This window comes from Mustelus asterias, chromosome 19 (genome assembly GCF_964213995.1).
Source record: "Mustelus asterias chromosome 19, sMusAst1.hap1.1, whole genome shotgun sequence".
Lineage (NCBI taxonomy): Eukaryota > Metazoa > Chordata > Chondrichthyes > Carcharhiniformes > Triakidae > Mustelus > Mustelus asterias.
The window spans coordinates 43,068,530-43,083,515 of record NC_135819.1 but is presented as its reverse complement, the minus strand read 5'-3'; the positions used below and the strand labels follow the sequence as shown (position 1 = coordinate 43,083,515).

Here is a 14,986-nt window from a genome sequence, read left to right as displayed (position 1 = left end):
GTATCAACAAGTTAACAACAAAGAAAGGGATCCTAAAAAAGGTAACCAGAGAATGCTGTGCACAGTTGAAATTTCTGACGACAAACCAACCACTTTGTCAGATTCCGTGGTGAACTACATCCTGCTCGAGGCACCTCACAGAGGTTTGTGGCTGATGGTGATGGCACACGGTTAAAGAGCAAGCGTTGGTAGTTGGGAATGGAATGGATAATAGAGACGGGATTGAGGGTAAAGTGGGTGGTCTTATAGGAAACATTTTCGGGTACTGGGGAATATTTCATTCTGTCATAAAAGGTTTGTGCACAGGGGTGCAGCATAGGGCTGAGCAGAACATGAAGAGTGCCCAGGGAATCAGAACAACAGCAGCATCTGTAAGCCTCAGAGTTGTTTATGGTTGGTGGAGGAGGGGAAAAGAGTAAAAGGAGAAAAGGTTGTTTGGAGCAAGCAATAGATTTTGAGAGCACAATCAGAAATGTCAAACCCCAGTATTTGGTGCTACTGTCAGAAATGGGGACACCACTAATCAAATGGATAAAAGGGAAAACATTCCAACGGTTTGTTTGACTATTACAAGCTCCTAATATTGTTGCGTCATTTATTTTGATAATGTTATATTGAAAACACTCCAGAATTCCAAATTCCTTGTGGGAGTTGAGGTAACTCATCACAGCAGCAGCACATACTATAAAAATATTAAGCCTAATGAGAGGAAGGGGCGAGCCTCATGCATCTATTGAGGTTACTGAATGGATTACCAGCAGAATCTGGACAAATCTACTATTCATATTTCAGATTTTGTGGCTCGTTTATGAATTCTATTTAAGATGGTGAAAATTGTTGATAAGCTGAGGGAACAAGCATGTTCAAAGATTGCTGTTATTTCTTTTGCATCAGCTGTTGCTACTGATTGGTAGTTTTGAAAAGCAAAATATTTGATTAATTTGTTTTCTGTGGCGTAGTAGTTTATGATGAGCAAATCAGCTAGGCTAGTTTAACAGACAGCTTTTTCAAAACTTTCAACAGAATATTCAGGAATATCTGCATTCAATGGTAAATGTTGTAAAGAAATCCTGCATCTTGTGGAATTACATCAAAAGTATGATGCCATGAGAAAGTTATAACTATCAGGAAAGAGTGAAGTTCTTACGTAGGAAATAGAAAGCTAAGCGGTAATAGAGGTCTTTACAATGTCTATCCTATCAAATACTCCTTATACACCTATGACTGTGTGGCCAAATTCCCCTCCAACTTGATTTTCAAGTTTGCTGACGACACCACTGTCATGGGTCGGATCGCAAACAATGATGAGACAGAGTACAGAAATGAGATAGAGAATCTGGTGAACTGGTGCGGCGACGATAATCTCTCCCTCAATGTCAACAAAACGAAGGAGATTGTCATCGACTTCAGCAAGCGTGGAGGAGTACATGCCCCTGTCTACATCAACAGGGACAAAGTAGAAAGGGTTGAAAGTTTCAAGTTTTTATGTGTCCAGATCACCAACAATCTGTCCTGGTCCCCCCATGCTGACACTATAGTTAAGAAAGCCCACCAACGCCTCTACTTTCTCAGAAGACTAAGGAAATTTGGCATGTCAGCTATGACTTTCACTAACTTTTAGATGCACCATTTTCTGGTTGTACCACAGTTTGGTATGGCTCTTGCTCTGCCCAAGACCACAAGAAACTACAAAAGGACATGAATGTAGCCCAATCCATCATGCAAACCAGCCTCCCATCCATTGAGTCTGTCTATACTTACTGTTGCCTCGGCAAAGCAGCCAGCATAATTAAGGACCCCATGCACCCCAGACATTCTCTCTTTTGCCTTCTTTCCATCAGAAAAAGATACAAAAGTCTGAGGTCACGTACCAACCGACTTAAGAACAGCTCCTTCCCTGCTGCCATCAGACTTTTGAATGGACCTACCTTGCATTAAGTTGATCTTTCTCTACACCCTAGCTATGACCATAACATTGCATTCTGCACTCTCTCGTTTCCTTCTCGGTATGCTCTGTCTGTATAGCGCACAAGAAATAATATTTTTCACTACATGCTAATACATGTGAGAATAATAAATCAAATCAAATTAAAGGTTGATCCGCTGGCTTGAGGGTAATGGTGGAGTAGTGGATATGCCGGGCCATGAGGTTGCAGATTATGATTAAATATAATTCTGCTGTTGCTGATGGCATATCTGGAATAGATACCCAGTCCTGAGTTGCTGGACTCTTTGAAATCCATCCCAATATCCCATAGTGATAAACACCCAGGGCAACTCACTTCTGACTATACACCACTCTGCCACCACCTCTGGTGATGGTGATATATGGGATATAATCATATTCATCAACTCATACCTTAGAGGCAATGTCAGGCTTGACTTGGCACAAGCTATGGATGTTAGGAAGGAGGATTCTGTTGGGTTTTCATTCCTGGTGTCTAGGTCGATAGTCCATCTGGTTTCATTCCTTTTTTCAGGCTTTGTAGCAGTTTGATATAACTGAGTGGCTTGCTCAGTATGATTCAGCATTTAAGAGTCAGCCATATTTCTGCAGGTCTGAAGTCACAGATGGGCCAGACTAGGTAAGAACAGCCTTCTCTTCCCTCAAGGGCGGCACGGTAGCACAGTGGTTAGCACTGCTGCTTCACAGCTCCAAGGTCCCGGGTTCGATTCCCGGCTCGGGTCACTGTCTGTGTGGAGTTTGCACATTCTCCTCGTGTCTGCGTGGGTTTCCTCCGGGTGCTCCGGTTTCCTCCCACAGTCCAAAGATGTGCGGGTTAGGTTGATTGGCCAGGTTAAAAAAATTGCCCCTTAGAGTCCTGGGATGTGTAGGTTAGAGGGATTAGTGGGTAAAATATGTGGGGGTAGGGCCTGGGTGGGATTGTGGTCGGTGCAGACTCGATGGGCCGAATGGCCTCCTTCTGCACTGTAGGGTTACTATGATTAGTAAACCAGATGAGTTTTATGTCACCATTAAATGAGATTTTAATTCCAGATTGAATTAATTGAATATAAATTTCACCAGCTACTGTGATGTGATTTCAACCCACGTCCCCAGAGCATTGGGCCTCTGGATTACCAGCCCCATGACACCACCAGGATGCCACCACGTCCCTGTTTGTTTTGTGATGGGAGGTGGTGGTATACTGGTGGTGTCACAGGACTGGTGATCCAGAGGCCCAATGCTCTGGGGATGTGGGTTGAAATCCCATCACGACAGCTGGTTAAATTTAAATTCAATTAATTCAATCCGGAATTAAAATCTCATTTAATGGTGACATTAAACCCATCTGGTTTACTAATGCTCTTGAGGGAAGGTACGGCCGTTTTTATCTAGTCAGGCCTACCTGTGACTTCAGACCTGCAGAAATATGGCTGACTCTTAATGACTATCGTCCGGTGGCTCTGACATCCATCATTATGAAGTGCTTCGAAAGGTTATTCATGACACGAATCAATTCCAGCCTCCCAGACTGCCTGGATCCACTACAGTTCACCTACCACCGCAACAGGACCAAACGCCATCTCTCAGGCCCTGCACTCAACCCTGGAACACCTAGGTAACAAAGACACCTATGTCAGACTCCTGTTTATTGGCTACAGCTCAACCTTCAACACCATTATTCCTGCGAAACTCATCTCCAAACTCCATGGCCTGGGCCTCGGCTCCTCCCTCTGCAACTGGATCTTGAACTTCTTAACCTACAGACCACAATCAGTAAGGATAGGCAACAACACCTCCTCCACGATCATCCTCAATACCAGTGCGCCACAAGCCTATGTTCTCAGCCCCCAACTATACTCCTTATACAGCTATGACTGTGGTCAAATTCCCATCCAATTCGATTTTCAAGTTTGTAGACTTCACCACCGTGGTGGTCAAACAATGACGAGACAAAGTACAGGAATGAGATAGAGAATCTGATAAACTGGTGCAGCAACAATAATCTCTCCCTCAATGTCAACAAAACAGATTGTCATCGACTTCAGCAAGCGTAGAGGAGAACATGCCCCTGTCTACATCAACGGGGACGAAGTAGGAAGGGTTGACAGCTTCAAGTTTTTATGTGTCCAGATCACCAACAACCTGTCCTGGTCACCCCATGCCAACACTATAGTTAAGAAAGCTCACCAACGCCTCTACTTTCTCAGAAGACTAGGAAATTTGGCATGTCAGCTACGACTCTCACCAATTTTTACAGATGCACCGTAGAAAGCATTCTTTCTGGTTGTATCACAACTTGGTATGGATCCTGCTCTGCCCAAGACTGCAAGTAACTACAAAAGGTCATGAATGTAGCCCAATCCATCACGCAAACCAGCCTCCCATCCGTTGACTCTGTCTACACCTCCCACTGCCTCGAAAAAGCAGCCAGCATAATTAAGGACCCCACACACCCCGGACATTCTCTCTTCTACCTTCTTCTGTCAGGAAAAAGATGCAAAAATCTGAGGTCACATGCCAACCGACTCAAGATCAGCTTCTTCCCTGCTGCCATCAGACTTTTGAATGGACCTACCTCGCATTAAGTTGATCTTTTCCTACACCCTAGCTATGACTGTGACACTACATTCTCTCATTTCCTTCTCTATGAACGTTATGCTTTGTCTGCATAATGTGCAAGAAACAATACTTTTCACTGCATGCTAATACATGTGACAATAATAAATCAAATCAAATGAAGTTAAATGCCCTTGTGAAAACAACATTTATATGCAGGAAGTTCATATTTTGCATGGTACAATTTCATTTTCAACTTGTAATTGGATACGCAATTTCATCTTAATTTCAAATCTGCCACGTCCATCTGCTGCCATTAAATTAGAATCGTTAACAATGTGAAATACTGCACATTTCCCCTTAATGCTGAGAGCTGAATTCAGCTCAGACTGATGAAATGAAAGTTTAATTTCAGTATGGAGAATGTCACAGTCCTATGAAAGTAATTCAGGAATCTCAGCTGAAATACTGATGAAAATTAATTCCATGGCACAACCAGATATCATTTGAAATCTTATTTACTGAAGAGCATAATTATGGCTGGTGGAGAAAGTCAATAAATAATTAAGGCTGCTGTGGAGAATATACTTTGAAAATCAGCATTGGACAATTTTGTTAATTTAGAGTAATGAGAGCTTTGTTCCATACACAGGACATATTAGGAGTTAGAAATGCTTGATGTGAACAATAGGTCACAAAACATTTCACTCTTGGCAATGACATCCCTGTTCCTTATGATACATTCATTTGTGCGCACACAAAAAGATACAAAGAAAAATTGACAAACTAAAGCACATACTGTTGAAGCTTGAGAACTGCTTCAGGAACTGTGTCAAACTTGTTGCTGGCCAAATCGAGAGTAGAAATTTTCGACGGCAAACCAGACAACATACCTGTTAAAAGTGAAATAACCAGTCAGAAAACCATACGACAAAACAGAGCAGTCTGAATTTGTTTGTCAAAGATGCAAACAACCCAAACCTAAGAGAAATAAATACAAGTAGACTGCAACAGGGAAGACAATAAGATTGAAAACATTTCCCAAATTCAGAAAGAGAAAAAAAAATTATTGTGCAATGAAATATAACATTCGGAACCTTTATTGAAATAATAGTTTAATTTCAAAGAAATAAAAATTTGAAGAAATAAGGCATATGCTGATTGGCTTATTCTGATTTTAAAATGTACTCGGCTACACTGACATTTTAAATACAAAAAAAGCAATTTATTTCTGCAGAGTCCAGCCAAATATAGTAATGTCCTGATGGGAGAATGCTTTCTATTACAAATAGTGCTATATAGCACAATGCCCTTTCATCCATCCACTGAAGGCAACTTCTAAATCTGAAATTATAGGCAACAAAAACATTTGAAGTTTATTTTCTCTATAAGCATTTTCCAAGTTTATTCCATTATTCATGGAGACATTTTATCCACACAAATTTGGACATTTCCATTTCCTAGTTAGACTAGGGTAGTCAGTTCCTTGGTCAATTGTAAAAAACACTCAAAAGCTTTTAAAACATTTCTATTAGTTGGACCCAAGAGAGCCAGCTTTATTTTAGAGCCCTTTCATGGGCCTACAAACAAATATAATTAGTCAACCAAGCAAAAGGGGGTGGGGCTTACTTTTATCGTTTCTTTTTGCCCCGTTCCTTCTGAGAAGAATAGGAACATCTCCCGCTAAGGCGGCATGGTGGCACAGTGGTTAGCACTTCCACCTCACAGCTCCAGGGACCTGGGTTCGATTCCGGCTTGGGTCACTGTCTGTGTGGAGTTTGCACATCCTCCCCGTGTCTGCGTGGGTTCCCTCCGGGTGCTCCGGTTTCCTCCCACAGTCCAAAGATGTGTGGGTTAGGTTGATTGACCATGCTAAGTTGCCCCTTAGTGTCCTGGGATGTGTAGGTTAGAGGGATTTAGCTGGGTAAATGTGTGGGGTTGTGGGGATAGGGCCTGTGATGGGACTGTTATCGGTGCAGACTCGATGGGCCGAATGGCCTCCTTCTGCACTGTAGGGTTTCTATCATTTCTATGAAGGAACGTTCCTCTACTCACAGGAAAGCAGGTCTATACGGAGATCTCCAGAAGAGTCATGCATTGGTTGAATGCAAAACTCACAAAAATACAGGATTGTAGTTAACTACTTCAGGCAATTTTAAACTCATATTTCACATCTCAAGAAATAGACCTATTAGGGTCTAGACAGAGTAGAGAGGTGGAAAATGTTCCCATTGGTAGAAAGGTTGATAACCAGAGGGTACCGATCTAAACTGACTGGCCAAAGAATCAAAGGTGACGTGATGAAAAAGGTTTTTAATTTAAACATATCAAATGATTATGATCTGGAATACACTGCCTGAAAGAGTGGTGGAGACGGATACAGAAAGGAATTGGATAAGCAGTTGAAGGGGAAAAAAGCGGTTATCAGGAAGGGCAGGAGCTTGGGGTCTGCTCCAGCAGGGAGCTGCCACACAATGGATGGGCTGGATGACCTCCTTCTGTGCTGTAAAAAGCCTATAACCTTTAGACAAGTATACATTCACATCAAGAAAACTACTTGGCCTTTGCAACTTAATTACAATTATACTTACCGAGATGATTCTCCGAGACTCTGAATGTTTCTAACTTTGAGCACTGGATCATAAATGTATCCACTATGGAGATGATGCAATTCTGACTAAGATCTAGTAGATTAAGCTCAGTCAAACACACCGAAGATACAATTGTCCTCATTTTGTTTCTAAAATGTAGGGGAAAAGTAGCCAATTTAAATAAAAGTAAGTTTCCAAAATCGACAAAAAAATTAGCTCAAAAGCATACAAATTCTAAATACTAAATCGCATCAAATCCATGGTCTGAACTGGATCTCTCGCAGTTCTCGGACTTATTCAACAATAATGTATGGGGTGATGGGGTGGGTGAGAGGCTGGAAAATCAGTTCTCAAATCATATTTACATTACTGCTACATTTAGTTCATTGGCCTCTGCCTCAGATTTTACTCAAAACAAATATAATTTCTGGTTTGATACGACAGCACATGGAGATCCGTACCAGCTCAGATGGAAAAACATGTTCTCAATTTAGTTTGGAATACTATCCTGTTGATGGCTGAGAAAAATCTCTCTGGCCTGAGCAAGGATATCAAATATTATACAACATATACAAAACTAGGGTTCTTTTTCCAATTTACCTGATTTACCAGTTTTTATTTATTCATTGGATGGATACATACTGACATGGCCATCATTTATTACCCTTAACTGAGTGGCTTGTTAGGCTGTTTCACCTGGCAGTTAACAGTCAATTGTTGTGGGTTTGGCCAGACTGGAGAAGGACAGTAGCTTTTCTTCCTTAAAGAATACTAGTGAACCAGGTGGGTTTCCACAACAGTCAATTGTTATATGGTCGCCATTGTTGAGACTAGTTCTTTTTTAATTCCAAATTTAGTTAATTAAATTTAAATTCCTCAGCAGCCATAGAGTGATTTAAACTCATGTCTCTGGATCATTAGCAGAGGCTTCTGTTTCTTTTTATATTTTTGTGATCCTATCTGTAAGCAACAATATACCAATAAACTGATGCATTGAAAAACAAAGGATGAAAGTGAATTAGGCAACTATTCCAAGATTAAAATAACAAACACTTGTTGATATTATTTAACTGTTAGTTAAAAAGTTAAAGTTTATTTATTAGTCACAAGTAAGGCTTACATTAACACTGCAATGAAGTTACTGTGAAATTCCCCTAGTTGCCACAGTCTAGCGCCTGTTTGGGTCAATGCACCTAACCAGCACGTTTTTCTGAATGTGGGAGGAAACCGAAGCATCTGGAGGAAACCCACGCAGACATGGGGAGAACATGCAAACTCCACACAGACAGTGACCCAAGCTGGGAATCGAACTCAGATCCCTGGTGCTGTGAAGCAGCAGTGCTAACCACTGTGCTACCATGCTGCAGACCTGAGTTCAACTGATTTATCCATGCAGCAATCTTTAAGGCTTTATTCAGCCAGTTGGCATTTTCAGTAAGGTTTGAAAGCAACTAAAATGAAAGTTAAATGAAAAGAGTATGAATACATAAATGGGAAAGAAAAGAGAATAATGGAAGCAAAGCATTCCAGCTTCTGATACTAAGTTGGCTTTCCTGCAGTTAGTTCATTCGTGGAACCATACTTCTTCCAAGTTAGTTCTTTTCAAAAGGATTATCCTGGCATCGCTATGGTAGATGGGACTATTCATTAGAATTAGGTAATTTAGGTCTGGAAAGTAAACAAAAAAGTTTTCTTGCCAGAGATGGACAATTCATCACTCACCTACTCTGCTACTAAAGGAATTTTAACTTTTCTATTTGATGGGTTTGAGCTGTAGGGATGAAATTTGGCCAGATTCTGCCAAAAACATTGCACAAATGCATAGAAAAATTAATAGAAGCTGTTGAACAGCTTGCAACAAGAAATAATCATGTTCAACTGATAAAGGTCTATAACTGAGACAACGTCATAGTAATGGATTAAGTACAATTCTTTTGTATAGCTTTACATTTCAGAATTCTTAGTAATGCTTTGGGATCACATTGCCCAGTTCAGTTTGTTTACCTCTGAGAAGTGAAATCTAAGGGCATTACATATGACATAGTGAACTGGTTACTTAGAGTTTGCAGTGGTACATGAACTAAGGTGCATCTCTGGTCAACATCTCATTATTCATATTTATTGCCAAAACTTCACTAAAAACTGAGTAGTGATATACCAAAATACACTGAAAACTACCCCATCAAGCTCCATCCAATGCAAAATTTACAATGTCAATATTTGGATTTAGCATCAGTTAAACATTGTACAATAGTGGTATGATGGACTTTTTCAGTTATAACTCACCATCCTGCAAGTGAACATTATAAAGGCTTGAATTAGAAATGTAAGCTTATGATAGTACATAAAGACCATAGGGATCCCACTAGATGACAGATTATTGCAATCCTTCCCACAGTGGCAGAATTAATTGAATCTTCTGTCTTGATGGCAAGAACTTCTGTAAATGCGGTATTCAACACGTAGCTAGGGTAAACCATTGTATAGCTTGAGCATGATAACCTCAGATTTATACTATACTAATTATAATTACAATATAATTCAGTCATCTATTTGTTTTATTGACTATATCTTGGTAAAGGATGTAGTCAGTGAGGAGTTTACTGCCACTCTCAGTCTCTTCCATAGCTAGTTGAATCCATTCATTAAGTGTGTAATCACTTAATTTCTCACCAGTATGAATCCAGCATAGCTCATTTGCAAAAGATTGTTGCAGTCCTTATGTCATTTCCTAGCTGCTTTGTTAGACTCAAAAGCTCTCCTCTTCCGCACCACCACCCACACATCCACTTCAACTCACTTTTCTCGTCATCATTGGGAAGCCAAACAATTTACAAACACATCATTTACAGCATTAAGAACATGGTGGGGTCCGTACCAGTCTGTACACAACTATATTTGGTACATCCTTCAGCCTAACATCATTCTTATAACCCACATCCTTTCTTTAAGCGAATTCCTCAGCCATTTTCAAATATCATGCATACGCTGTGCCTGAAAATTGTGTACCAGCCTTTCACCTGGAATCCCATTAATATTGTTTTGAAAATTTTCACATTTATCATGGTTAAGTCACGAGCAATTCCATTGGCAAATACTAGAGTGACTTGTGCGCAGAAACTCTCTCTCAAAACTCACCCTTTAAGTAACAGTTCTTGCAATTTTTCTGTGGCTTTACCAAGACAATCTGGAAAAGAGAGGAGTTGATTTTGCGACAAATTTAACTTTTTCAGGGTCGGACACCTGGAGTTCAAAGTCAGAGAACAGCCAATATTGTTTCTGGAAATATCAAGGGAGGTAATGGACGGCATTTCGAGCAAACATGAAGGAAAGGAAGTGAACTTGTTGTTGCTTATGTCCAAGTCAGTCAAACACTTGAGAATCTAGGGAATAAAAATGAATCATATCAGAGAAATTACAAATCCTATTTCAAAGCAAATCAATTATAAGTGATTTGTTTTCTCATTAGGTTGCATTAGAAGTACTTTGGTGTCAGCATTTTCCAATTCAACATGTCCTCAAATAGTTTCAGGCTGTTAGTTTGACAAGTGCGCTAAACGTTTCTAATGTGGCATGATTGTCATGTCACTTTCTATACAAATCTGTCGCTTTCTTTGAAGAATTCTATAACCCAGCTTTCTAGAAAGAAAAGGGTCCAAAAGCTGGCATGGGGATCGCAAAACAAAGTTGCACCACATCCATTGCTTCAAAGACAGGCTGTGCACAAACACTGTTATCTGTTGGACACCATTTTCCTTACCCTGATAGAGAAGAAGGTGCTCGCATCATAGCAGTCGTATTGAGGCCCTGGTTATTGGTGGGGCTGAAACCATTGAAGTGTTGATATCCACTATTTTAGGAGCAAACATACAGTGGGTGGAACTGAAAAAATGGGCGCTAAGGAGCTGAATTTTGCAGCGTCTTTTACTCAAATCTGCAGTGCAGTTAAGACTGCTGCCTAATATTTTAATCAGGTACTGCAGCTTTTGCAATGGATTTCAATAGAACATAATTCTTCCTTCCTTGATCTTTTGGCTTTTCTCATGTTACATGTGGTCACCACAATGCTGGAACACAATTCTCATTGATTAAGAATTTCTGGAAACTATGGTGTCTAATAAGTGTGTAAAAGATACATTACAGTTCTTACGGTGCTCAAATCTTGGGAGAAGTTTGTTAAGTTATTTTGACTTAAATCCAGTTTCTGAAGTAGTGCGAGTTGTGCAGCAATACAACACGTCTGACTGATGGAGCTTAGATTTTCTAAGTCATTTGCAGAAAGATCCAATGACCAGATGAATTCTGTCTCAGAAGCAAGCTGCATCACCTGGTCTTGTACATTTCCAAATGAGGGTCTTTTTGATGCACAATCTAGGATTAAGCATACAATTTTTTAAAAGTCACATAATTAGTTCCCTCACATTTTAAGAGTTGTTCATGTTATGAATGAAATGTATGAACACAAGAGAAAAAGTTACTGCTCTGAAAATCGAAGTGATTCCAATTCTTTTTGTAAAGCACATGCAACCATTTCTAATTAGAAGACTTTCAGAGACTTGAACCCTTCTCCACTCCTTCAAATCCACGTCAATCTGAGCAAATTATTTTCTCCACTAGTAAACATAAAACATGTGTAGAGGGATCCATATAGTTAAAATGTTTCAAATGCCATCGGTCATAGAATCAGAGAATCCCGACAATGCAGAAGGAGGCCATTCAGCCCATCAAGTCTGCACTGACCACAATCCCACCGAGGCCCTATCCCCATAACCCCATACGTTTACCCTAACTAGTCCCCTTGACACTAAGGGGCAATTTAGCATGGCCAATCCACCTAACCCGCACAGCTTTGGACTGTGGGAGGAAACCAGAGCACCCGAAGGAAACCCATGCTGACACAGGGAGAATGTGCAAACTCCACACTGATAGTAACCCAAGCCGGGAATTGAACCTGGGTCCCTGGTGCTGTGAGGCAACAGTGCTAACCACTGTGCCACTATGCAGCCTGCTTGGAGTTAAATGGAAGAGTATAATCTTGCTCCACTCCTCATTCCAATTGATGCACTGCAGTTGGTGGATTTTGAACTCAAAAAATAAATCTAGAATTAAAAGCTAGTCTAATGGCTATCACGAAACCATTGTCAATTGCCGTAAAAACCCATCTAGTTCACGAATGTCCTTTAGGGAAGAAAATCTGCCATCATACCTAGTCTGGCCTACATGTGACTCTAGACCCATAACAATGCGGTTCGCTCTTAACTGCCCTCTGAAATGGCCTAGCAAGCCACTCATTTCATAAAAGTGAAAAAAAAGGAAAATGAAAGTGGACAGAACTGATATCAACTTAGGCATTAGAAAGAATAGCAACACATCAAGCCTTGTTGACCCTGCAAAGTACTCTTTACTAACATTTGGGGGCTGTGCCAAAATAGGAAAGCTGTCAGACTAGTCAAGTACAGCCTGACATCATCTATAGGGTAGGATGTGGTGGGTATGACTATGACCCAGACACCACCATGACAATCCCTGGACATATCCTGTCCCATCTACAGGGCATACCCATCAGAGGAAGTGGCACAGAAGTATAGAATTAAAAGGCAGTTTCCCCGAGAGTTCTTAACATTGACTCTGATAGCATCAGGTCAAACACAAGCAAGGAAAACAGCTGGTTCCAAGACAGAAAACTTCCTCCATCTCATCCTCACCAATCTACTTGCCAAAGGAGCCCTCTGACATCATTTGTAAGAGTGAGCACAGCACTCTCCTTGTGGGGATGGAAGTCCCATCTTCACACGAAGGATATCCTCCATTGTGTTATGTAGCACTATCAGCATGCAAAATGTGATAGACTTCAAATAGAGTCAAGGAACTGAAAAATGTGCATCCATGAGGCACTGTGGGTCATCAGTAGCAGCAGAATTATATGCAACCATAATCTGTAACCTCGTCCTCTTTCCACCTTTACTATCAAGCTGGGGCATCAATCCTAGTTCAAAGAAGAATGCAGGAGAGCATGCCAAGAACAGCGCCAGGTATATCTAGAAATAAGATGTCAACCGGGTGAAGCTACAACACAAACACTTGTATGCCTTAAAGCAAAAGCAGCATGCAATTGACAGGGCTAAGCAATCTCACAACCAAGAGATCAAATCCATGTTTTACAGTCCTGGCACATCGAGTAATGAATGGTGGTAGATAATTAAACAACTAATTGGGGAGAGGATGTTCCACAAATATTCTCACCCTTAATGGCGGGGGGAGTCCAGCACATCAGTGCAAAAGACAAGGCTGAATCATTTACATCCATCTTCAGCCAGAAACGCTGGTGGATGATGCATCCTCGCCTCCTCCAGAGATCCCCAGCATTACAGAGGCAGTCTTCGGCCAATTCAATTTACTTCACGTGATCTCAAAAAATGGCTTAAGTACTGTATACTGCAAAGTATCCTTGATAATATCTTACAGCAATAATATATTGCTGTAATAATATATACCACTAGTATTGAATACTATTTGAATACTTCAAAATACTCAGGAACAGCAGCGGTTCTGAATATTGTCCGGGTCTTGCTGCTCCAAACATGCTGTGTCCCTAGTCAATCTGTTATAGTACAGCTACAACACCAGCATCTACCTGGCAATTTGGAAAATTGTCCAGGTATGTCTTGTCCAAAGAAAGCAGGACCAATCCAACCTGGCCAAATGCCAACCCAATCTATTCTCAATCATCACCGAAGTGATGGAAAGTATCATTAATAGCACTATGAAATGGAACTTATTCAGCACTGCTCACTGGCGCTCAGTTTGGGTCATGCTAGGGACACTCAGCTCCTGACCTCATTACAGTCTTGCACAAACATGGACAAAAGAGCTGAATTCCAGAGGTGAGGTGACAGTAACTGCCCCTGACATCAAGGCAGCATTTAACCAAGTATGATATCAAAGAGCCCTAACAAAACTGAAGTCAGTGCGAATCAAGGAGCAAAGCTCTCCACTGGTTGGAGGCAAAGGAAGATGGTTGTGGTTGTTGGTGGTCAATTAGCTCAGTTCTGCAACACAACATTGCTGCAGGAATTCCTTAAGGTAGTGTCCTAGACCCAGTTTCAGCTGTTTCATCAATGACCTTCTTTCCATCATATCAGAAGTGGGGATGTTCACTGATGATTGCACAATCTTCAGCACCATTCATGACTCCTCAGATAATGAAGCAGTCTGTATCCAAATGCAGCAAATTTGGACAATATTCAGACTTCTAAAAAATATATTAATTTTAAGGGATTTTGGCATGGTTGGCTATGCCAGCATTTATTGCCCATCCCTACTTGCTCTTCAGAGGGTGGTGGTGAGTTGCCTCTTGAACCGCTGTAGTCCATGAGGTGTAGGTATAACCAGTGTTGTTAGGGAGGGAATTCCAGGATTTTGATCCAGTGACAGTGATGAAATGGCAATATATTTCCAAGTCAGGAAGGTGAGTGACTTGGAGGGGAACCTCCATGTGGTGATGTCCCCAGGTATCTTTGTGCTTCTAGAGATAGGATTTGTAAGCTTGAAAGGTGCTGCCCTAAGGAACCTTGGTGGGTTCCTGCAATGCATCTTGTAGATGGTACACAAGGTTACCACTGGTCATCGGTAATGGAGAGAGTGAATGTTTGTGGAAGGGGTAGCAATCAAACGGGCTGCTTTTTCCTGGATAGAGTCTACAGTATTATTGATCCTATATACAACATTGTAGTAATTTGTTGTTATGACCACAGAAGTAAGAGGGGGAGGGATTTTATATATTTAAATGGTTGCTGGTTGCTTTACGAGCTGATCACTGGACCAGCCATATAAATACCTGGGCATCAAAAGCAGGTCAGAGGCTGGGAATTCTGTGGTGATTAAGCCACCT

The 14,986-nt window shown here is 41.0% G+C and overlaps 1 protein-coding gene across 6 annotated transcripts in view; it reads right to left on the bottom strand.

Annotated features, from left to right (window-relative positions):
* Positions 1-14,986, bottom strand: part of lrrk2 (leucine-rich repeat kinase 2) — a 186,927-nt gene that overhangs the window by 56,260 nt on the left and 115,681 nt on the right. For all 6 annotated transcript variants that reach the window (XM_078235402.1, XM_078235400.1, XM_078235404.1 and 3 more), the window contains 4 exons: positions 11,246-11,466; positions 10,234-10,478; positions 7,096-7,244; positions 5,304-5,397 (listed from right to left, as the gene is read on the bottom strand). In XM_078235402.1, the coding sequence (XP_078091528.1) occupies positions 5,304-5,397; positions 7,096-7,244; positions 10,234-10,478; positions 11,246-11,466 (709 nt within the window). The remainder of the gene's footprint in view (positions 1-5,303; positions 5,398-7,095; positions 7,245-10,233; positions 10,479-11,245; positions 11,467-14,986) is intronic.